Genomic DNA, 25,234 nt, shown 5'->3' with positions numbered 1-25,234 from the left:
GAAATTTTTATAGATTAAGTTTTAGAAATTTTTATAGATTTTTATAGATAATTCTAAAAGGAAATATAAAGGACAATGCAAGAGAACATATAAATCTTTTGGACTGGTGTTAGGAGTATCAGCTATACCTTTCCTATTAGTAGAATCTTGGGCTTGATAGATCATTAATCTGCTCCAATGTCATGACTTTCCATTTCAGTATATATACAAATAAGAATTTCATTTTACATATATACAATGTGTATATAAAAATAAATGTCATCTCTATATATAATCTTATTGATCGCCCATATATATGAGATACATATCTATATATGTATCTCATATATACATGTATGTATATATCTTATTGCTGTCAAAAAAAGTCCTACAGCACTTTTCCAGAAATGCAACACAATCTGTGGAAAACACATCAAGCCAGATTGGGTTCTGCCACAAACAGCCACTCAAATTGCCCATCTGATTTCCTCACAGGCCAAGGAACTATTATACAGAGATGCCTATATCACTGAGGGATTTAGTTACAACTTTTCACTTTCCATAATCTTATCTGGTACTGATGAAGGGTTAGAAGAAAAGCACAACAACCTCAATTAACTGGACACATCCATGTGATCATACTCTTCTTGATGTGAATCATTACAGGTAAATGATTTGTAAAAAAGCTTATTATCTCAAGCTAGTATCAACAAAGAATGGGGAGGCGGGAAACAGAAAACTATGTTGGCCTTTGGATCTGAGCCTTCTCATCTGAATGAACGGTGACATGTCGTCATACTCTGCTAAGCCAACAGTATTCTTATCTGCAAAACGTCAGTGTTGGACTGATCTCTGGTCTCTAAAATTAGATGATTTTCTAATTCTCAGTCTGTCACCAAGTTCTCTTTTAAGGGATACTTGATATTTCTGCTAATTAGGAGACAATGATGCTCATCTTCATATGACCAAGATGTTTGCCAGTGCTCTTGCTTCTAGCCATCACTGGCTTTTGTCATAGTTAACATAAGAGGAGACTTACTAATAACACTGCTGCCTCTGGTGGAATATTCCTGGGGGCACACACACCCTTTCCAGATTCAGTTCTGGTGACCCTATCTTCCATGTACTTCTCTTTGAGATCTTGACATTAACAAACTCAGTAACATAGCCATATTTTCTGTCCAATAGTTGAATATTAGCAATGAAAAATCTCCTTCATATTAGAATATTGTTCATATGCAATAATCATAAAGTAATCCCAGCTTCATTTTGGCATTCAGCTCATCATTCCTTGAACTGATGTTCCTGCAGAACTGCAACTATTACCTAAGCCCAAACCTCGTGTTGAAGGAAGCATTCCCCTTTGGGAAGTCAGGGCTTTACTAAAGAGGAGAGTGAGGCTGCAAAATACAAGGTTACATATTTCCAGCACATCAGCAGAAATCTCTCTACCTACAGAAATACATGGTGTAAGGAGTTTAATGGCAATTGTGAAATAATGCTTTGAAATATTAACATTTTAAAGGAATTTAAAATCCCAAAGTTCAACTGTATTGTTCTAATCTAACAAAAATCTGATTAAATTAGTAGTGGCTTTTTGTTGTTTTCACAGGCATCCTTCACATTCCTGGCATGGAGGAGCAGCTTGATAGCTTCAGTTACCACAGTATTATTTCGGTCTGTTAAGGGGAACTTTGGACACTGTTTACCTCACCTGCCCCGACCCACAAATGCAAAAATAAAGATCAAGAGTTCAGAAATGCGGTTTCAACTGAGACTGCTCCTTTGAATTCCCATGGTCCTCAGCTGAGCTTCCTGCTTCTCTCCACTGCCTGACATTGTTAGAAACTTTTTATTCCTATTGCAAATAAGTCCAAAGACAAGTAGCTTTCAAACCGATCCCATGTAGAGGAAAAGGAGTAATAGCCAGCAGGAAGATTTCAACTCCTGCAGACACAGAGGCGGCTTATGTGAACTGAAGAGAGTGCTGAAAAGCACCCCATCTTTTCCCTTGAACACACAGAATAAACTGTCGAAGGACATTTTCATCTCTTTTCTTGTACAGGAAAAGAAATAAGCTAGCAATAATCATTCAGGCAGAGAGGCAGATTTTTAAGAGTATCAGCAGATTAATTAAAAGGCCTTGTCAAACCATGTGATTGGTCTTTTATCCCATAAATGCCCTCAGTTTTTCATTAACTCATATGATCTTAAAACCTTTTTAAGAATCTTATAAGGCTGCACCAAACTGCAGTTAAAGGTGCCAGTATCCTCTATTTATAACCTGCTTTCAACAAGAACCAAGAATACTTTTTTAAAAGTAATGTTATTTTATTTTATTTTATTATTTTTTTTGAGGTGGAGTCTCACTCTGTCACCCAGGCTGGAGTGCAGTGGCACAATCTTGCCTCACTGCAACCTCCACCTCCCAGATTCAAGTGATCCTCCTGCCTCAGCCTCCCAAGTAGCTGGGATTACAGGTGTGTGCCACCACACCTGACTAATTTTTGTATGTTTAGTAGAGAGAGGGTTTCACCAAAAAGTAATGTTATGTTTAAATCTGAATTTTATTAAGAAGCCTGCAGAACTACATTAAATGTTAGGCCTGCTGTAGAGAACACTGATCAGATATTAATATTACTGTAACAAATTGACTTTAAAAGTGCTTCTTCATAGAAACATCATGAAGAATAAAGAATATTTTCTTCTATCTTTCAAAAGGAATTTCAATGGAGTAAAAACCTATATAACAAATAGCCCTTGATTAAGATTTAGGTACCAATATTTTTATTAAAAAGTAAATTTTAGAAAAATAGAGATTTTACTGGCAAGTAAAATATCTCATTGGTTTCAAAGACTTCTTTTCATCTGCTGATTAATGGTCCAGTGGCCAGTGCTCAGTTTCATGCCTAGATTCTAATACCAGTGATTTCTTGTAGGATAATGTGCTCATCAAATTTTAACAAAATAAGGTGTCTGACTTGGTAAAATATGATTTGGCTTCTCCAGAGGAGCCAAGAAAGAAGAAGTAGGAGAGGCACTGGGAGCACACGGCAGGAATGGTGTGCAGAACAAAATGTCATTGGCTTCCAGGGAGGCTGATATTGAAACTGGCAGTGTGATGTCTCACAGGCTACAGTCTGAGAGTGGAGCTAAAGTTAGAATTTGACATTCCAGATAGAGGAGCAAAGGGGACAATAAAAGCTTTTATTACAAATGAAAAACAAGTTCGAAAGTTACATATGAAACCCATTCTGAAGAAGTCAGTTTTCTCATTAGGGTCATGAAAATAGAAAGTTTCATAAGGCTGTAATATCATGGGATATAGCTTCTCCACATGTTCACTCACATATTCTCACACACTTGTATTACCTTTCTACTTTAATGGACAAAAAGGTGTTTTTTTTTTTAAAGTATTGATTAAATATGTAAGGTCAAATTTAAGGTAAGACTTAAGAAGAGCTTGAGTAGAAGGTAAGAATCTGAAAAAATATGAGATCTTACCTAATTTTTGTAGTTATAGGTCACCTCTAAAGAAATGCCCATCTGTAGGTGGCATGGAGAGATGTCACTTTGTTTATTTAGCAATGTAAAACAAACCAGCAAATATTTATTGAGGAATATGACCTTAGTCTTAATAAGAACCAAGTAACTTAGTCTTGAGAAATACACATGGAAAAACAGCAAAAATACAAAACAACTATAAGTGCTAAACTGTATGGCCTAGATACATAAATATTAGTAATATTTATAAATATAGATATATAAATATTAGTATCTAGGCCATACAGTTAGTTCAAAGTTTGCCCAATAAAAAAACAACAAAGAGTAATCAGTATTATCAAACAGATAAAATCAAGCCAAACTTGCATGATCATTTCAGTCCCCAAGGAGCTTAACTCCCAATGCTGAAGACTTAAAACAAGTACTCAATGAGCCTAAGGCTTTGTAAAGGTCTGATCATTGAAAAGAGAGAGAGAGCTCACATTTTGTTGAATGTGATCAGGAAGAATAGGGCAAAGTTGCATTTGATATGAATTTCAAAGGAGATACTCCAAGCAAAGACAGCGAATCAGGGCACATAAGAGAAACGTGTGTTTGAGGAAATATAGGTTATGGGTAGGGAGGCTGTGGGGATAAATGTTGGAAAGGTGGAATACAGCTAGATTGGCTCAAGGCTTTAAATGCCAGGAAAAGAAGAAGCTTAACTAATTTGGTAGGCAAACCAATGCTGATTTCTGGGCACAAACGTCTTTAGAGAATGCCATTTTTAAGTTCTAATTTTCAGAACATATGTATTTTTAGGTCAAATTAAATTACAAGTAAGAAACCTAAGGCTGATCACTTTTCCCCATTTTCTCAGAGAATTTCTACTGGACCATTACCCACATCATACTATCAACAGTTATACAGGCCAGGCCACTACATGAACTCTATGTATGGTAGCCCACAGAGAGGCTTTTAGTATAAGGTAAAATATACTGGTATGAGTGGACCAGCGCAAACCCATGGTCCACGTCTACACAATGCGCCCTTTTCTCAAGTTGCTCATTTTGAGGCTGAGGTCACTATCCCTGGGACTAGAGACTAGAAGTTCCAGGATTCTTCCCCAGATCTCAGCCATTTCACCCTCTCCCCAAGACTTGCAGGTGAGAACTCCATAAGTATGGCCACTCTCCCCAGTCCAGTCCGCTAGCTTTCATCTACACCAATAATATCCCCTATTACCACTTTCCAGAGGAGGGTGCTCCTTCCCCCGCAGCTCCCTGAGAAGAGTCCTGACTAGAGAAAGCCCAGAAGGCCAGGTGTGGCACCAAAGGAAGCCTCCAGCAATTACAGAGAGAGAGGAACTCACATTCAGGCACCACATAACATTCATGCAGACTGTGATACATAACAGAATATTGTTCTTCATGAGTTGCTTTCTTTATATTTCCCAGGTTAATCCCAAAATATACTTTGCTTTCTAGGTACACTCTAGTATCAGAAGGATCCCAAATCAGTATGAAGAATGTACAGTATTTACTTCAGGGATTCAATCATATGACCACAGTAGAAATAAAAGAATGGAATAATTTTTGGAAAAAAAAAGAAGCAGGAAAGGATTTCTGTGAGGTTTTTAAATAGTGGATTTTAACACAATTCTGTGCAATTTTAAAGTTGATATACATCTTTTCATTAAAATTTGGCTCCTTCTACAGTTTTGTAAAGTTCTTCCATGAGCTGTCATACAAATATAATCTAGAAGAAATGAAAATGGAGAACAATCCTCCTCATGCAGAACGCGAAGAGAAACTGCAGGAAACAGGACTGGCATTAGTTTCACGTTTATATGCTTCTCATGTCAAATAATTTGGTTATAAAAAGCTTATGAGTATTAATATTTGGGTAAGAACACACCCTTGGGAGGGAGGGGATAAACAGAGGTAATTTGCTATTTGTCAGAATTACGTAATGGTTTCAGGGTGGAAAAAAAACCCAATCTGAAAAATGATGGTGACTTTACGAGTCGCCAAGCAATTTCATTATTCTGTTTCCAGGTATGCAATTCTAACATGCCCAAACATTTGACAGTGATTTCTGACACTCCTTTTTAATAGTGTCTACATGTCTGATAAACTAGAAATTTAAAAACACAATTGAGAAAAAATTGGTTAGGAAAAAAGTTTTCTTTTGAAGAGCAGAAGAATTTGGAGATGTTTGGCTTGATTATCTTAACTGTGTAGAAACCAGATGCCTGCTAATATTTCAGATGTTCCCATGTACAGACTGCCTATTCGTGTCCTACACTGAACAATGGCGAGACAGGCTGGACGTCCACCTTTCTCCAGGGGCCTTTCTCTGCCTTTGCTTCGTACTCAGGTAAGCTGAGAAAAAGGAATTTGCTCTCTCTGAAAAGACCTGTCAGGGAGAACTTTGGTAGTAAAGGGATAGGTCCTAACTGGATATGATCTGTGTTGTGTTTTGTATAGTGGTGTATCCTCCAATCCTAATCCACCACCTGACACATCGCAGGTACTCAAAAAATATCTGCTGACGGCAGGAATAAATAAAGCAATGTGCAGAATATCAAAATGATATCTAAATGGTAACTTCCCTCAAAATCACCATCTTCTTCTCCGTCTGAATCCTATCCATATTAAAATCCTAGTTTGAATAGCATTTCAATTCAATTCAACTTCATAAATATTTATTGACCATCCACTAAATTTGAATGACTGTTTGGCCAAAGACCCAAACAAGGGTAAGACAAAAAGCTTTTCTAGATGGAAATAATCTTTCCTTTCTTTGAATACAGCACTTATTACTTGAAGCATTACTGTCCCTCTTTTGCTGCCTTGAATTTTAATATGTTACAGATATCTTACACATGCAATGTACATGCACAAAACACTGCAACTTCTTTTTGCCTTGATCAAACTTTTTGTCTAAAATGTCCTTTTGTCCTCTTTTATACTTGAATAACTTCTCATTCTTAAAAGCTTAGTCAAAACATCACCTCCTCTACGAAGCTTTCCTGTTTCCAACACAGAATTGTTTCACTATACTGGATACAGAAATCTAACAGGGATTTGACTTACATTTTAATTAGTTATCTCTCCTGGCTAACTGGTGAGTAAATCTTTAAGACTGGGGATGGTGTTCAATTCATCTTTCTACTTCACTAGCACAGTGTCTGCTACCATACCCACTGGCAGATCTAGAATGGCTATATGGAAAAAGTTCAGGAGCTACAATCTGGCTGGAGTTGGGAAACCAGACACGGGAAGGAAGGGATAGAGCTGGATGGGAAATCGGTGTCTACTCTTAAATGTTGGATTAGTAAGTCCTTTTAGATAAGACTAAGAAACCATCAACTTTTCATATTAAAGAAGGGGTTGGAGGAGTACTGATGGAGCCTCTTAGCATGGCTACTGCAATACAGGTTTATTGAACTGGATTAAATACATGGAAAACAGTGATAACTTGATAAGTAAATCCTTTGTGGGAACCAAGCTTGTAAGAAAATTATCCTAGGAGATGTTGTAATTTCCTCAATAGCATAGGAAGGAGGAAATAAGGATGTGTAGTCCTCTCAGGTACAAGCTTGTTCAAAAGCTAGCCTGGGATAAAAATAAGAAAAGGACCATATTCTTGGGATTCAAATGTAGACAGTGCAGAGATGTGCACATGCAAATGTCTAAGGAGGCATCATCCTGGTTGTTGTTTCACTGGCCAAGAATTATTCTGAGAGAGCTGCAAAGTTCCTCCAGGGCAGGTGGAAAAATTTCAGAGCCACCTCATCTTGCTTGGAGGAAAAGAAGTTAGAGGAAGAAAAGGAACAAGGAGAACAATCAGAGAGAACAGGCGGCTCTTTCCCCACTCTACTTGCAGCAGGTGGAGAAGGAAGAATTTCATAAGACTAGGAGCAAATGTCTCTGTCTTGCTACTTTTGGTAAGAAAGTTCTTAATGATGATACCATTGGGACACATCCTTGTTATTAGTAGAATTAACAGATATGTCTCATTTCTTCAAGTAGAATGTAAAGGATGGAGACAAAGACTTTCTTTCTTTTCCTAGAGGAGATGCTTAAAGGACTTCTGCTAAATGGACATGGAAAGAATCAGAAACACATCCACATGGGCAAACATACAGTGAACCCTTCGTTGCATCCACAGCTGCCACACATACAGCAATGAGAGTACTGGGCTATGATCCAAGGACACCTCAATTCTCATTATCAGCTGTGAACATGGCTTCTTGGAGCTTTCAGCCTCATAAAACAGGAATAAAATATTCCTATTCTTCCTCATGGGGTTGTTATATGAATTAAAAGAAATAATACATATAAAAACACACTGAAAATGGCAGAGAGAGAGAAATAAAAGCTGAGGCATTATGACATCATTATACCCCTAATGTATGAAACTATATAGTATGTAACTGGTTAAAATAATCAGAGCTATAAAAATGAATGGGCTTGAACTAGACTGTCTCAGATACAAAACATGAATCTCCAAAATGCATGTTTTAGATTCAAAGGACAAGGAACCAAAGAATAAAATGAGGTCCTTGGCTTCCTACCAGACAAGAAAGGGTATGAACACATTTCTAAGATCCTCCAGTTCATCTGTGGAAAAACATTTGAGGGTTTCTGTAATTCTTAAGTCTTTCCTCAGATAAACATATGAGGTGCTTAAGTAATCATTAATTCATTTATAAAAGGAAATGACTATTTTTCCCCAAATTTACACTCTTCCTGTTAAAGTCTTTAGATAATTTAAACTGAAAGGGAGAAAAGAAAAAGAAAAAGTAGCATAGTAAATACAAAACAGTGTTTTATAAGGAACATATCCATCATATAAAGTGACTAACATGTTTTTAAAAATTCAAAATAATTTTCAATATGTTGAAAGATAAATCTTTTTCTTGTTAAGATACTGGTTTTTATTGATCTTGGTGAATGATTTCAAAATAAGCATATCATTATGTACTTTAAAAGAAGGCAACTTATCATATAACAGAGACAAAATCAGAAGAGAAAGGGCTCTAAAGGTTTCTGTAATTAGAATTATGAATTATAAATGAGTCTTAAAACCTGTCATGTCCTTGGACTCCAGCAAGGTTTCTCACAACCTTTGCCAAGATCCTTGGGGCTATGGAGTTAGGGGTCTAGTCACTGAAGTTAATGAAATCAATGACGAGGCTTTAGAGACTCCTTAGTACTATGGTCAGTATCACTCATCAACTGTATCCAACTTAGATTTCTTTTGATGACCCATCCCTTGGTACAACAGTTTTCATCTCTAGGCTCACAACAACCCACCTATTCATAGTTTTGGGGCAGGTAAATCTCAGCAGGGTCTTACTATAGTAGGGTAGATACAACAGCGTTTGTGAATTAGTGATACAATCAATAAGAACCTCGAAGACTGCACTCAACTATGACATCTGGGAATTTTCCCACATATGGGGGAAAAAATATGAGATTCCCACTAATGGTACTGCTTTGTACAAATTGTGTGTGTGTGTGTGTGTGTGAGAGAGAGAGAGAGAGAGAGAACTTATTGAGACTTCTCAAAGGCAATTACTAATCCTGTTTCTAATATGTCACTGATTCGCTTATTCCTGTTAAGGCACTATATAAAGTTAATTGTGATCACATGTTCCTTGATTTTTTGTTCAGTATATATATTGTTAGTCTTCAATAAAATAATGGCATTCCAGGTGATCTATTTTTCCTTAAGCCTGTTTTTCTAATTTCCCCTCATTTATGGTGTTCATCACTAACCAGGAGAGGCTCGAGCAGAAATGGGTAATAGGATGTAGGAATGTATCTGTAGGTCTGTTCCTGTGATAAATACTAATGCAGTCACATGACATCTATCCAGTTAGAGACCCAAGCAGTTATCACTGAGGTTTGGCTTTAGTATTTAAAAGTATCTGGTGCATTCCTCCCAAAGAAGTGGCCAATTCTATGGTTTCCTGAGAATATCCCACACGCATGCCTAGTTCCTTCAAACAAGTAGAGTAAAAACAATTCTCACATACTCATGTGATGAGATCATCAAGAAAATCCTTTATATTTCTTTAGAGATGACAATATGCTTCATGTACTTAAGGGCTGTACCTACTAAAGCATATGCATTTTACTGACTAGAGTCCCTGTGTCATAAGACAAAGGCCACCCTAGCCTGGGGAGTCTGTCAGGGTAGATTAAACTTTAAGTACCCCACACATTATCCTACATACACACTCATCACTCCATCTGACTCAAGAGGGAGGACGGCATTTCTGAGGTGTTTCCCAAACGATGGCCATTCTAAGTCATCCAGAAGCACCCAGCCACTCCCAAAGAATCTGAGTAAATCTCTCTACTGACTCCCTATGTCCCTACCTCCCTTCATTTACTTCCTTCTTTGTATGCTGAAAGCACTTGCAAACCAGCACTTACCACAGTGTGGTCTCTGGTCTTTTGTAGGACAGTACTCTGCTGTACTGAGCTATTTGAGGGCAATGACTATGTTTTATTTATCACTGGGTCCCCAGGGCCTAGTCCAAAGAAAGGCTCAAAATATGCCTGTTAAATAAAACTAAATTGATTATCAGAATTGAATGTAGTAAGGACATAAACGAAGATGTGGCTGGTTGCTTTCAAAGATATATCTTCCATATGTGTAAAAAAAATCATAGAGCAGTTTGGTAAATGAAGGTGAATGCATACACACTTTTCACTACCATGGTATTCAGCATTACAAAAGACAGTAAACAAACAAAAAGTCCCAAGAAAAATAGAAACATCAATTTACATTCATCTTCAGGAGCAAAGTGTCAAGACGTAAATGAACAAATTCAGAGGGAAAAAAAACCTACTGTATTATCTATCCTGCTCTAAAAATAAACTCCCTTTCAACCAGTGCATTAGTGGAGACACTAGAGTATATTACCATATATTACTGCCTGAAGCAACTGAACATGAGGCTGGACCCCTCCCCACCATTATCCAACTCTTTTTTTTTGTTCCCTTCTCCAATTAGTTGATATGCTGAGACCATGTAAACTTTTAAAATTAGTGTAAGTCAAATAATTAGAGAAAAAAACTGTCAACAAAAAAACCAAAAAGACTCTATGTAATATATCACAAGTATGAATAATATTCCATTACAATTACCTCCCTAACAGTAGTAATATAATCTAAGATGACCTAACTTTCTTACAGCAAATAACAGTCAATGATTTTATAAAGCTAAGTAAACTCTTATGCTTACAGACACTGACAGAATATCCTTACTTGGTTTCAATACCAGAGAGCCAATAAGAGAAGCCCTACTAAATTTAGACTCTGAGCTGATTTCATCAGTAACCTGTCCTGACAGAGGTCTCTGTGGATGGAAGAGAGGAGGCACAGGGACAACACACGAGGCTGGGATCAACCTATTTAACAGGCACAAATATGCGGCCAAAAATGGTCACAAAGAACACTCTGCTGGGCTCAGGAATGACGGCCATCAGGGTGGGGCCCGGAGCACCTGCACCACAGGTCCCAGGGCCATCTGATGGCTACAACCGTGTGAATCCCAGAGTGTACTCTAAATACCAGCTCCTTCCACACAGCCATCACGTAACCAGAATTGCAAATGTGACTACAACATCATTAGCCAAATTCAGAAGCTCTCCTGGAAGAACAAAATACCAGTGACTTGATCCAAGACAAAGCTTGCACCAATTTGTTGAAGCACAAATTGAAACTGAATCAAATCCTGATCATTTTCTCTTTTTTTTAAAGCAAGTCAAGAAAATATCTCAATTTTCCATCTAAAAATGGTTTAATTCAAATGACATTTTATTAAAATACTCAAATGCTCAGGAAAATAACAGCTCTCAGTGACAGACAGTGACAGTCCAGGATATAGTGACAGTCCAGGCAGTGCCAGCCCTACATGCAGACTGTATCTAGCATTTGCCCCAAGTCAGGTGTCTGCTCGGCTAGTGGAGGGGTGGGGAGGAGGGAGGGAAGGTGCACAAGGAGAAAAGGGCAGGCTGCACTAGCCTTGTGAGGATGGGAGTCAAGGCAGGCGCTCAGTCTGCCAAGCAGCAAGGATGACCCAGCATTGGACTCAGTGACTTTGCTGCTTAGCTCCAGCCTAGGGCAGAGGATCAGGACACAGAAAATTAATGTCACAAAGAAGTCTCAAAGGAGGCTTGAGGTGAGGAGTGAGGGAGAGGAAAAGAAGGAAAAGAGGCACTTTCTCCCACTCCACCCTACTCCTCCCTCCTCATTTCCTTTTCTTCCCCTCTAAGTCCCCTATCTTCTCTATCACCTCCACTAATGTATCTAAAGTTGCTAAATGTATCTAAAGTTAGCACCATGCTGTCCATTCACCCTCATCCTACCTTACAAAAGATTTAGTGAATTAGTTTGAGCTAGTACTAAAGCAAAAAAAAAAAAAAAAAAAGTTCCCTATCACCTCCCCTGAAGCTCTATAACTTTTATAAAGCAATTGAATTAAAATATGAAATATTTATAAGCTGAACCAATCTGATATTACATGTGGTTCAACCTTCTCACTCCACCATGGAAAATCTACAATTATTCATTTCAAAATAGATTTAGGTGAGCAACAGATTGCTGAATTATTATAGGTAGTATTCACATTCATTGATAGCCCACTCTCCATTTATATAGCTTACCTTTTTACTTGAAAGTTAAAGGTTGTTTGTCACAAGAAATAAATGAAAACCAGATACACATATAATTACATGACCCAGATTTAATGTTCAAAGAAAATTTTCATGAGGTTATATTCTTGGGATAAAATAACAGGAGATAACAGTGAGTCATTTTCATTGTTTTGCAACTTACTACAAACATATTTCCAAGTGTTCTACTTTCTCACACCATCTTTCCTTTAAAGAGCTTTTAAAAATGCCTACAGGGAAGCAAATTAGATGTTATATAAAGGCAGAAAATACCGAGTAAAACACAACACCAATGTGAGGCAATCTTTCAGCTCTTCATGAATTAAAGAAAAGCTGGTGTTAGTTTTAATATTGAGCTGGAGGGAGATCTCTTAGCTGGAAAATTTTAAAAACAGAAATAGGAAATAATGCAATAGGAAAAAAATTCAAAATGGGAACCACCAGGATTGGAGCGTAAGTCTTCAGGAAAGAGAGTAAGAAATGATGTTGACATTTTAAATCATTTTAAATATGAGAAAGTATTTCCTGTATGTTTTTCCTGGGCCTACTGCTAAAATAAAACCCCACACAGTAAACTAAAAAAATTAAAATAAACATTGAAGAAAAACATTACCTAAAAAATCTGACTACTCATAAGTAAGAGGAATTATAAGTCACTTAAGTCAATAATACTTGGCTTTGTTCCTATCCTAATAGCACTGTCCTAGCTGCCTTAAATATTTTCTAGAACAATGAAGGGTATAAATAAATAATTTCATAAATAAATAAATAGAAGGATAGCTTCCTCCTGCTAAAGACTAAAGTCACAGATTAAATTATGAACAAGGAAACTTCCAAGGACGTTTTGGATAATTTAACCTCATTTTTGTTGGTTTGGGGTAAAATGTACTGCAAGCTCTAGGCTGCAGCACAAAAGTACTTAAACTTGTACTTGTTAAACTCAGATTTCTAGGCTATACTCAGAGGTACTGATTTAGAAGGTCATCTGCTTTTTTTCAGCAGCTCCCCAGGAAATTATAAAAGCCTAGAGTCTATAGTTTATACCTTGAGAAAACTGCTACCTAAAATAAAAGACCTGTTTCTCTACTATGGAGATTAACTTCCTTTTTTTTTCTAGCAAGAAACATATTTCAGAGCAGAAAGGAAACTTTAAATCTACTTCATTCTTCTGAACCATCAATCCTGTAATTTTAGGCAGCCAGTAAGTTATCCTAATGGTAATTATGTGTATCTGTTTAATAGTGATCAAAATTGCTTCTACAGGTTTTTTGTGTTTTTAAATCAAGCCACACTTGATGGCAGTGTAGCTACAAAGGCTGTAAATGTATACCAATGCTTTAAGATCACCATATATGAATCCTTTACAAACGTCCCTTAAAATTTTGTTGAATTTGCTTTATGAGAAATTTCAAAGATCTGCAAAGATTATGTATATTGCTTATAAATACATTTACTACAGTATCTAAAAATTACAATTTGTTCTTATTTCATTTGCTACCAAAAACTCTCCAAGTGTATTTCAGCATAGGAAGTTCCTCACGGTTTCCTTTAACATTTAAGACTCATGCCTGGGGATTTTCTCTGTGAGCCTTTTCCTTATCCCCTTCCTTCCTATGTCTCTTTTTCTTGATAACCAACCTTGTTTCCCTTATCCAAATGCACATATACCCACTTTGTGGGTAAGATACACATTTTTGTCTTTGCCCCTTAGCAGTTGCAAATTGCAGTTCATTCATCTCCAAAATAAGTATTTCTGAGGAAAAACCATGTGTTAGACATTGTGAAGAAACAGACAATTTCACAATTACAATACAAACGGGTATGTGTTATCAACAAAGTGACTGCTAATAACAGAAACTGTTTTTGGCTTCTTTTTTGGCAGCAAGTTAAAAATAAAATATTAGAGAGCTCAAGAATGCACAGCAAGAACAGCACAGTAATATTTGGGTATGTAGAGATCTGAAGTTGCATAAGTTGCAATACAAGTTGTTTCTGAAAGTAACTTTTAGAGACATTTCAGTAGATCAACAATATATATGCCTCGTACATCATTATCGTAGTCTAAGTCAGCTTTTCTCTATCTTGAATTGAAGGGCAAAGGAGTGGTTAGCTAGCACCCACTACTGACCTCATAAATCACAAGACTTCATGTCTGAGACCTAGGCACAGATTTGTGAGTGAGGCAACGCCTAAGTTCTGGCCAACCTTACTGTCTTCCTCGTGGGAAAAATGATCCCAGGGAAAGAGATGTCAATCATACTCAAAGTTAGTTCTCTAGGAGTATTCTGATCAAATCCAGACCTGGTGAAGGGAGAATATTTACACTGGTGGGTGTTGGACTCAGACAACATCTGAAAGTGACTACTGGGGGCTTTTGAAATTCTAACTGCACTGTATAAAATCTTTATACTTGACCCTCTGGGAAAAAGAGCAATGTTGACTTCTTCATACCTATTCTGACTCATGAAATTTCACACAAATACATTTCAGTGGTATTTTCTAATACCATTTTCATGTTGAAGCCAAAGGGAAAGAAGAAATCTCTTATCTATTTGTTTACTGGAAGGAAACATTCCGTTTCCAAAGGAGGACTGCTTATTTCTTTCATAAATACTCAGACCTAAGAATGGATTAATTTACTAGCAGCATATTTTTTGTTTTGTTTTGTTTTAGAGACAGGGTCTCACTGTGTCACCTAGGCTCTTGTGCAGTGGCACAATCATAGCTCACCACAGCCTCGAACTCCTGGGCTCAAGCGATCCTCCCATTTTGGCCTCCCAAAGTGCTAGGATTACAGGCATAAGTCACCACACCTGGCCTAGCAGCACATTTTTTAAAACATCCTCCTATTTTGTCATTGAAGTCAAATATTTTTATTTTTTAAACAAGTTTAACTCAATATATATTCCCTGCAGACCTACCTCATACCAAGTAGAGGCAACTACAGGCATTCGACAAAGAACAAAATGCAGTCCTGTCCTCAAGGACTCTCAGCACCTTCTGGGCTAGAAGGAGTCAGACATCCTAACACGGCGTGGCAAGTTTCATTTTGGAGGATGAGCACAGTGTTTCAGGAACACCATGGAGCCTGGGAGGCTGGGGAATGCTTCCCAGAGCAGGTGGCGGGTGAGCCAGATTTTAAAGTGTGAGCAAGATTTTCCCACAAATGAAAAGAAGGGGAAAGATCTCAGCAAAGGAACCATGAAAAAAGCTATGGGATACAAAAGGGAAAGAGTCTTTAGGGAACAAAGATTATTTTGTGGGTCTGAGGTATAAGGGAGAGAGATGTGGAGGGTGGAATTGAGACTAATAAGGACCTCATTAGTCTATGAAAAGAGTTTGAAGTTTATCCTGTAGTGAGGACAACGTGGAGCCCTGGAGATTTTAAAGGAGGAGTGTTGTAAGAACCAATTGGTGTTTTCAGGAGGCAAGTGTGATGGCAGATGGGATGACAGAGAAGAGGCTAGGAGCCAGTGAGACGCATTACGAAGCTCAAGCAAGAGACCTTTCCAATACGTGTCCACGTGGCTGTGCTTGTGCTCCCGGATGCTCATAAACACTTTTCCCAATATGTTCTTTAGTTATATCTGAGCTTTTCCCCCTTTAATTACATGCCAATAGCAATATATACTTTTTCCTACCCAAAATATAGCAGCTGTGGTTCATAAAATCACATTCCACGTGACAGACTGTAAACATTTAGGTAAACACTTAAAAGAATATGTCTTACCTGAACAAAGCTGTTCCACTTTTGTGTAGTTTAAAGATACTATGTCATTAACCCATGCAATGATGTCATGTCTGCTCATAGTCTCTTGGGTTATCGAGGTAGAATACACATTGACCGCCATGCCCCAACTAGAAAAAAACAAAGAAGTTTCTTTACCAACAAGGAAATTAACTCAGAAACACAAAAGATACCCATTCGAGGTCAAGATCCTGGCAGGACTCCAGGGCACGTAAAAGTCCTGCTCTGGCTAAGCCCTTTAGCATCTTTTTCTATTTTACATATTTGCATTAAAATTATTAAATTTCACATATTTTTCATGCAGTACCATTTTATATCTCTCCAACTAAATCCAAATGTTCTTCAGGTTCTGAGATTCCTAATTTATAACACAATTTAGAGTCTCCCTTTTGACTGTAAGTCTACGTGTGATATTAAAAAGTTACCAGGTTTGTAGCAGTATACGCCAGAGTAATCTGCTAGTTTCATACACTACAAAGACTTGGAAACGTTAGTGTTTTGGGGTTTGGCCATTCTAGTAGGTGTGCAGTGATAAAGGATTCTTTTTTTAATATTTAAACCCGGATGAAACTTCGCAATTTTACCTAGTTTGTGGAATATATATATATTGATATATTGTATATGTATGTATATGTATATATTGTAGCTATGTATTAACTTCTATTTTGGAAACTTTCAAATACATGTAAAAGGAGAGAGAAGATAATAACAAACCAGTTATTCTCTGGTTTGTTATTCCAGAGAATAACCAGTTAGGTTTACCCCTTGGATTCAAGAATTATCAATACTTGACCATCTTGTTTGATTTATACTCCTATCAACTCCCCTTGTGTCAATCCCATCCTAGCCTACCAAGCCAGATTATTTTGGAGTAAGTGCCAATCATCACATAATTTCACCTATAAGTGTTTTAGTGTGTCTCTGAAAAACAATTTTTTTAAAAAACACAATATTATCACACCTAAAAATGAAAATAATTACTTATATCAAATACGCATTTCAATATATTATAATACAAATTTAACTTCAGATTGCTTGAATCTGGATTCATATAAGGTTCATACGTTACGATTCTTTGATATGTTCTTTAAATTTCTTTATAAAATTTCTTCTCTATTTCTAATCTTTCCTTGCAATTAAAAAAAAGTTGTTGTTGAAGGAACTGGGTTGTCTGATAGTTTCCACATTCTGGATTTTTCTCATTGTATCACACTGCTGTGGTTTAACATGTTCCTCTGCCCTCTGCATACCTATAGACTGATAATTCCATCTAGAGCCTTGATCTTATTCAAGTTCTAATGGGATGGGGATTTGATGCCATCTAGCACAACTCTGGGCTTTGACACCTAATCCTCCATCAATACACTGCCTGGTAATGCAAAAGCTTTCCATTACTGCCTGAAGAAGAAACCAATAGAACAGCCCATCAGCTGCCAAAGGTTATGCCAGTATATGACAATTACATCAAACAGACTACTTCATGCCATGTTTGTTTGAACTTCCATTAGAAGGCAGATAACTATTACCTCTGACAGCCTGCTTCCATGATATTTTTAGCTCTGATATTTGCCTAAATCCAATAATTCACTAAAACTTCAAAGTGATATTCTATTATTCATCCCTGATTTATTAGCTGGAATAATTCTACAAAGAGAAATTTCCCTCTGAGGTACCCTGAGATACAGGTCATCGAGGAAAGGCAGGAGAGGTGCCTAACTCTTTTTCTCTATTTGCCAGTTTTCAAAGTGATGAGTAGTTCACTAATATCCTCCAAACATGACCAACGAAGTTTTTGTTCTTATATTTTGAAGTATAATTATGAATCCACAGACTTAAACATATTTGATATGTTTCAATCCATTGAAATTATACCTTTATTGATAAAAGCTTGCAAGAGCTTATTTAAGCTAGCTTCTAAGTTCTTTTGACACAGTCTTAGTGGTCTTTGATAATCTTCTTCTTTTCCAATATGACGAGATGTTCCAAGCCCAACTTGTGTATTTCTTGCCTCAGACCTAAAACCAGTAATTTCTCCAAGGGCTCCTGATTCCTTTTAGTGAAAAATGGTATTTAGAGATATAGAAGTAATATTTTTAAACATGACTAGATATAATAGCAAAATCTATAGTATATAGGTTTTAGACAAAAATCTATATTTTATGAAATAGTTGTGCTTGGAGTTCCTATTTATGTTCATGAAAGCAATAAAAATCTGCTTTCTACTTTAAAGTGCTAAATGAAGGTTTTATTTAGAAATAAATGTAAAAATAAATATCTATCCCTCCATTCCCAGAAGCACCCTTTTCTCTAAATTGTCTTCTCGTAAAGATCTGAAAAGTCTCACAGCATTGGAATCTCAGATAGTGTGACCATAATTACTGCTTTCTACACTATTATTAAAGGTTTTTTACTTTTTGGTTAATAACTTCCACTGTTTTCTTTAGTCTATCATTTATTAAACGAAACCATTTGCTTTTTAAATGTAGTCAATTTTTAAAATCACCTATGTGAATTATGTATAATCTTAGGGTAAATAATACAAAATTTAAAATATTTTGGACTGATGAAATGATCATATACTGGCATAACTTTTGGCAGCTGATGGGCTTTTCTAGCGATTTCTTCTTCAGGCAGTAATGGAAAGCTTCTGCATTACCGGGCAATGTACTGATGGAGGATGTGGTGTCGAGGCCCAGGGTTATGCTAGATGGCACCAAACCAAATTGAGACGAAATTTTTAATCAAGATGATTTTAAAAAAATCTAAATGCAAAGCAGAAAAGACACAAACAGATCTGTGTTTTAGAAAAATAACCCATATGCAAGTGAGTAAAAACGTTCTGTGATTACATAAGAGAAAGTAATATACAATAGAAGTACAGGTAGAAGAGTAATGACAACTTTTTAAAAATCCATATAAACAAGGAAGCAAGTCATTTGCTGCAGTTTGTCAATAAATCACACTTTCCTCCAGGTCTTTGTTGATAACATTCACTTAAGGACAACAATTGTCCTTTCATAATGTAAACAGACATTCAGCTCACAAAGGCAAGTCAAAGCACTATTTGCCTTCAAGCAGTTCATTAAGATGATCAGATAAACAATGAAAACAGCACCAGATCTGGGCTTTAGAAAAATTCTGGGTACTTAGTTACCAGGCATACCACTCAAATCTCCACCATTGCTAGCCAACACAGCTGTAGTCCCCACAAGCCCTGTGGCAGGGGCTACCATGTGTTAAGGGACCTGTGGGATATCTAGTTTAGAAGACAGATTAAGAATAAGTGAACCAACGAAGGTGAGAAATTTTTCACCATTTCCTAAAATAAAATAATAACACATTAAATGAGTAGACTTCAATACCTACTTCAAATTAATAGCAATGAAGTCAATATAGTTAATTTCTATTTAACACCCCTGCTGATGGGAATATTCTTATAATCGATCTTCCTCTTCCCAAATTTCAGCAAGGTACTTCTAAACGCACTTCACTCTGTGGCTGTCTTTGCTCCCATTGTTTGCCCCCAACCCAAACAAGCCAGCTTTTCCGATTTTAGGCCTGAGAGTTCTGAGTACTTCCCAAAGACTCAGTCAAGAAAGATAAATGGTTATGAAAGGTAAGGTCATACTAACTATTACAGAACAAGGAGCAACTCACTGTGTGGGGTTTATTCTCATGTTTGAATCTTCAGCATGTCTTTTACATGGAAACAACAGTTTATTCTTAGGTGACTTGCCACATGGCCTCTGGGACACAAGCATCTCTCTGTCCCATCCTTGCAAAGGAGAAAGTCAAAGCACTGTCTCCCACTTTGTGGCTTTCAATTGGAATCTCAACCGGATCACTGTGTTGTTTAAGATCTGGTCAGTGCAGGCCGGGCGCGGTGGCTCATGCCTGTAATCCCAGCACTTTGGGAGGCCAAGGCGGGTGGATCACCTGAAGTCCGAAGTTCGAGACCAGCCTGGCCAACATGGCGAAACCCTGTCTCTACTAAAAATACAAAAATTAGCCAGGTTTGGTGGCATGCACCTGTAGTCCCAGCTACTAGGGAGGCTGAGGCAGGAGAATCGCTTGAACCCGGTAGGCAGAGTTTGCAGTGAGTTGAGATTGGGCCACTGCACTCCAGCCTGGGTGACAGAGTGAAACTCCGTCTCAAAAAAAAATAAATCAATAAAAATAAAGATCTGGTCAGTGCAACAGCACAGCAAGTAGGAGATAAGGGAGGAACACTTTCCTAGCACTGCAGTCCCTGGGTCACCATACTTTAATATTGTATTTAAATTTTATTTTAAAACAAATTTGCATTTATTGCCCCTACTTGAAAATAAACTAATAATCACAATATAGTTACACACTTTTTACATGAATATTAGAATATCTTTCTTGGAAGGTGGAAATACGCTTTTTTTTTTTTTTTTTTTTTTTTTTTTGGAGACAGAGTCCTACTCTGTCGCCCAGGCTGGAGTGCAGCAGTGCAACCTTGGCTCACCGCAACGTCTACCTCCCTGGTTCAAGCAATTCCCCTGCCTCAGCCTCCCAAATAGCTGGGATTGCAGGCACATGCCACCACACCCAGCTAATTTTTTTGGTATTTTTAGTACAGACGGGGTTTCACCATGTTGGCCAGACTGGTCTGGAACTCCTGACCTCAGGCAATCTGCCCACCTTGGCCTCCCAAAGTGCTGGGATTACAGGCGTGAGCCACCACACCCAGCCGGTTTTTTGTTTTGTTTTGCAAACAGAAGAGAGAAAAACACACAGAAAAAACAAAAATCCCTTCAGACCTCTAGCAGGCAAAGTCACGATTCTAGCTTGTCTGTGGATAGTGACCACTGATACACATGACTTTAGAAAAAGGACAGCCTCTGGCTGAGGGCCAATGTGTAGATTTTGCTATTTGGCAGTGGTGTTGGGTGGAGAGGTACAGCAAGGTTATGCTTTGCAGTAGTGATTGAATCAGACACATTAGACACTGTATTTCTGCTTACTAAAATAAACGGAGTTTTATGTGAGTCAATGAGACCTGAGTTTTAGCCTACTGAGCAAAATATGAATTCTACCACCTTTACCAGTTCTGCACCCAAAACTTAACTACAAAATATTCAACAATTTTGTTCAAGAACAAATTTGGCAAGGTTTGTGAATTATTCCAGAGAAGTGGCTCTTCCAAATTAAGCAAATATATAAAATGTGCTAGCTGGCATTTATGAGTGTTAACTGAAATTATTTCCTATGTAATTCATTTTGTCTCTCTGCCCTGCCCCACCCCTTGCAAACATACTATCAGCCATACTTCAGGGGAGGGGGCTGCCTGTCCTCATTTTCTCTTTTCACACTTTCACTGATCACTCATTTTGGAGGACAAAACAGTATATATACATATATGTATATTTTTTCCAGCAGGGTTCATGATAGGCCAATTGTTGTCCCGGGATCTGGCTCTGGTCCCATTTGAGGTGTGTGGCTATAAGGAAAAGGGTTTAATGTGGAACCTATTTTGATTTTTTTTTTTTTTTTTTTTTTGAGATGAGGTTTTGCTCTGTTGTTCAGGCTGGAGTGCAGTCCAGGCTGGAATGCAGTGGTGAGATCTTGGCTCACAACCTCTGCCTCCTGGGCCCAAGCAATCCTACTGTATCAGCATCCCTGAGTAGCTGGGACCACAGGTGTGAACCATCACGCCGGCCAAATTTTTTTTTTTTTTTTTTTTTTTTAAAGAGACAGGGTCTCACTCAGCTGTCCAGGCTGGAGTGCAGTGGTGCCATCATAGCTCACTGCAGGCTCAATCTCCTGGGCTAAAGCGATCCTCTCAGCTCAGCCTCTCAAGTAGCTGCGACTACAGGCGTGTACCACCACTCCCGGCTTACTTTTCATTTTTTTGTAGAGACAGGGGTCTCTCTACAGTGAGCCATCATAGCTCACTGCAGGCTCAATCTCCTGGGCTCAAAAAGTAATCCTTCCATCTTGGGCTCCCAAAGTGCTAGGATTACAGGCATGAGCCATAGTACCCAGCCTGACTTTTTTGTTTTTATATCATCTAAAGTCTGAGTTTACCAAACTTCCCAAATTCAGGCAAGCTCATCTGCAGAAGAACAGCCTCCATAAGTGGTTGACTGCTATCTGCTGCTCTGCAAGAAGACCCCGTTTGGCCTGGATTTACTTACACCAAACCCACTTGGAGGCTGAGCCTTTAAAGGGCCTTTTGGATTTAAGCTACCTTCTTCTCCTTCTTTTTTTTTTTTAAGTTACCTTCTTTATGTCACTCCTTAAAGGAGTCCACATTCAACTGGAAACTTCATGTTCAACATAAAATGTTCTGAGGCCGGGTGCGGTGGCTCACGCCTGTAATCCCAGCACTTTGGGAGGCCAAGGTGGGCGGATCACGAGGTCAGGAGATCGAGACCATCCTGGCTAACATGGTAAAACCCCATCTCTACTAAAAATACAAAAAAAAATTAGCTGGGCATGGTGGCAGGCGCCTGTAGTCCCAGCTACTCAGGAGGCTGAGGCAGGAGAATGGCGTGAACCCAGGAGGCGGAGCTTGCAGTGAGTCGAGATCACGCCACTGCACTCCAGCCTGGGCAACAGACTGAGACTCCGTCTCAAAAAAAAAAAAAAAAAAGTTCTGAAAGTTCAGCCCACCGCATGTCAATGTACTCTGTTCACACATGTTGCAGCGACAACCATACCCATATGTGTGATATGTGTGACTGTCTTTCTTTTCTCTCATAACAATCTCTATTTTCAACATGTTCTCCCATCACTGGGGAAAGTAATCCACTACCAACAGTTTAGGGTAAATACATGCAGTGCATTCTTCACCCAGTTTCACATAAATGAAACAACGAGCAGACTAGATGAGAGATATAAAGAAAAAGTATATTTTCCTTTCACCTAAGAAACTTATTTCTTTGGGCTTGAGCATATAATGATTTCTGAATTTCTTATAACCCAAGCGGTTTATTAAGGTAATGGTTAGAAATATCGATGCTTCCTTGGAAATTAAGTCCAACTGACCAAGTGTTTGAGATCCTTTCAAAGTGTTTCCACACATGCCAACAGGGGAGAAGGACCTGTGATCCAAAAGAATGGCTTTCTTTGCCAGTCACTGGACTTTCGTTCAGTCCAGGTCAAGGCTACACTGTCAGCTCTCATTTCACAGAGTTGTTCCCTGGTTAAAGGTTTTAGGATTGTCAAAGTTGGCCTGTTCCAGCGTAGCAGGTAAAGTGAGGTGCATTATTTCAAATGCACTTGTAAAGAAGGCATTTTACTTAGAAGAATTTTGTGTTATTCTAACAGAAATAGCCATTTTGTAAACATTTCTAAGTATCTGCAAATATTATGAGAATTTAAAAAGAGATTTATCAATCTCCAATATTTTCTTCTCTTAGAAGTGGCATCTTTCTAAAATAACCTGCAAATTGTACATTCATGCCCACAGATTAAATACTTAGCCAAAGGAAGAAACCTCAAAAGTTTTTCTCAAAGACTACTTCTGCATTAGAATATATGTTATCCTCCCGAGGGGAATGAAGAAATTCAGTCCCATCACAGACATCCCCCCAAACGTCTTTTCCTCTGAAAAGCCTTGTAAACACAGATCCTGCCTGTGTGCCTCCTTCCCAGCGTCCTCACCACAAAAGGCTGATGTTAAATCTCCCACAGCCTCCCCTAATAATGAACTGGGCTTCCACAGGGAGGGACAGTGTAAATGTGTCTCCTGAACCAGAAACATCCCGCTTTTCATCTGCGCATAATTCATTCTCTAGGCTCAATACCTCGAGAGGCAGGATTTAAACATTTCACCCAAGGAAAGAATATCACCAGATCATTCTAGATTCATCACTTTCTCTTCATTTGTGACCTGCAATGTGGGGCACAGAGAAAGTATTTGAGGAGGGAGATCAGGATGGAGCAAAGAGGGAGTCAAAGAGGGTGTCTCTGAAAGACAAACCTTGACAGGATAAAATCTCCTGGAGAGAGATTACAGCAACTATGGAGTTTCGCCTAAAACTGGGTATTAAAGCTTCTGTTTAACTTGTGGACTAACTGCCGTATGCATGGATTCTAGGGCTGGAATGGGAATTTAAGAAGTCATTTATTGTCTCCAGGTAATAGCACACATAAGCTGCTGTGGGCAGACCTGCACGTATTTTATTTTTACGGGGCTCTATGACTGTGATGGGATTAGACAGACAATGCAAGACCAACTCCTCCAGGCACAGACCCTCCCTGCAGCCAGGCCTCTCCATGTGGCAGGGGTGTGAGCACGGAACTGACTTCACACAAGGATGATGGAGAAACATCAGGACACTGACCATATGACAACATACACATACTTTATTAAAATATAGACACTGAAATATACTATTTTTTTCTCTCAAAATTAGGCATTGATGGTTTAGAACTAGTGAAGAAAACCAATGTAAGAATCTTGAAAACTATGCTGTTTAGAGGAAGATGAGATAAATGTGAGTTTTATCAGGGTTGAGGTGCCTGCTCTCTACTGCAGGGTTTTCCAGGCTGCCTATCATTCCAATATGAATGTGCTCTTCATTATCAGTCACTGCTTAATGATAATGCTTTTAATGTGCATACAAAGTTCCATTTAGTCTGACAATCAGAACTCCTAACGACAGCTAATAACTGCCACCTCCGAGAGAGAATGAACAGAAAAATAATACTCTTTTTCAGGGTGCCCATCTCTTTTACCATTAATGATTACTTTTCAAAACACGGAGATTAAGCTCTTTCTTGCCATATCACGAAGTATTCTACAAACGATTTAAAAAAAAAACAACAGCATATCATTAAAACGCAGATGTCTCCAACTGCCTACAATAGGACATTCCATAAGTCACCTTGAAAATCAACTCAATTTTTAACAGCCTCATTGTTATTTATCTGCATTAACCTCATCCACTACTATTCATTAGGCAGCTCCTTGCACACAGAGCTTAGTTTGGCTAGCCACCCTATGGTAACTAAACAAAAAAGACAAACTTTCAAAACAGCATATACGGGTGGATTTTTGTTTTGTTTTCTAAACTCAGACTTAACAAGTCAATAGCTACAGCCCTGAAATGACTTGGAAATTTGGCTCTTATCCAGGGTATGACGAAATTTTGGAATTCTAAAAAAGTTCTTTGTGGCATTCATAATGTCCATGGATGTGAATGAAACTTGACATGTACAATGACAGAGTAAAAGGCTAACCCTTCCCTGCCCCACATAGACATACGCTTCTTCATATGGTCAGAAATGCAGCTGATTATATTTGCCTAAATGTCCATCTGTTTCTAGCAGTGGGTGGCTTCATCCATGCTCTG

The 25,234-nt window shown here is 38.1% G+C and overlaps 1 protein-coding gene across 4 annotated transcripts in view; it reads right to left on the bottom strand.

Annotated features, from left to right (window-relative positions):
* MAPRE2 (microtubule associated protein RP/EB family member 2) overlaps positions 1 to 25,234 on the bottom strand; it is a 160,859-nt gene that overhangs the window by 55,235 nt on the left and 80,390 nt on the right. For 3 of the 4 annotated variants that reach the window (XM_054461370.2, XM_054461369.2, XM_054461367.2), the window contains one exon: positions 15,891 to 16,018. The exons of the other annotated variant lie outside the window; for it this stretch is intronic. In XM_054461370.2, coding sequence (XP_054317345.1) covers positions 15,891 to 16,011 — 121 coding nt within the window. In that variant the 5' untranslated portion in view covers positions 16,012 to 16,018. The remainder of the gene's footprint in view (positions 1 to 15,890; positions 16,019 to 25,234) is intronic. 4 annotated transcript variants of the gene reach the window in all.

The sequence above is a fragment of the Pongo pygmaeus genome, chromosome 17 (assembly GCF_028885625.2).
Source record: "Pongo pygmaeus isolate AG05252 chromosome 17, NHGRI_mPonPyg2-v2.0_pri, whole genome shotgun sequence".
Taxonomy (NCBI): domain Eukaryota; kingdom Metazoa; phylum Chordata; class Mammalia; order Primates; family Hominidae; genus Pongo; species Pongo pygmaeus.
This window is presented reverse-complemented; position numbering and strand designations above follow the sequence as displayed.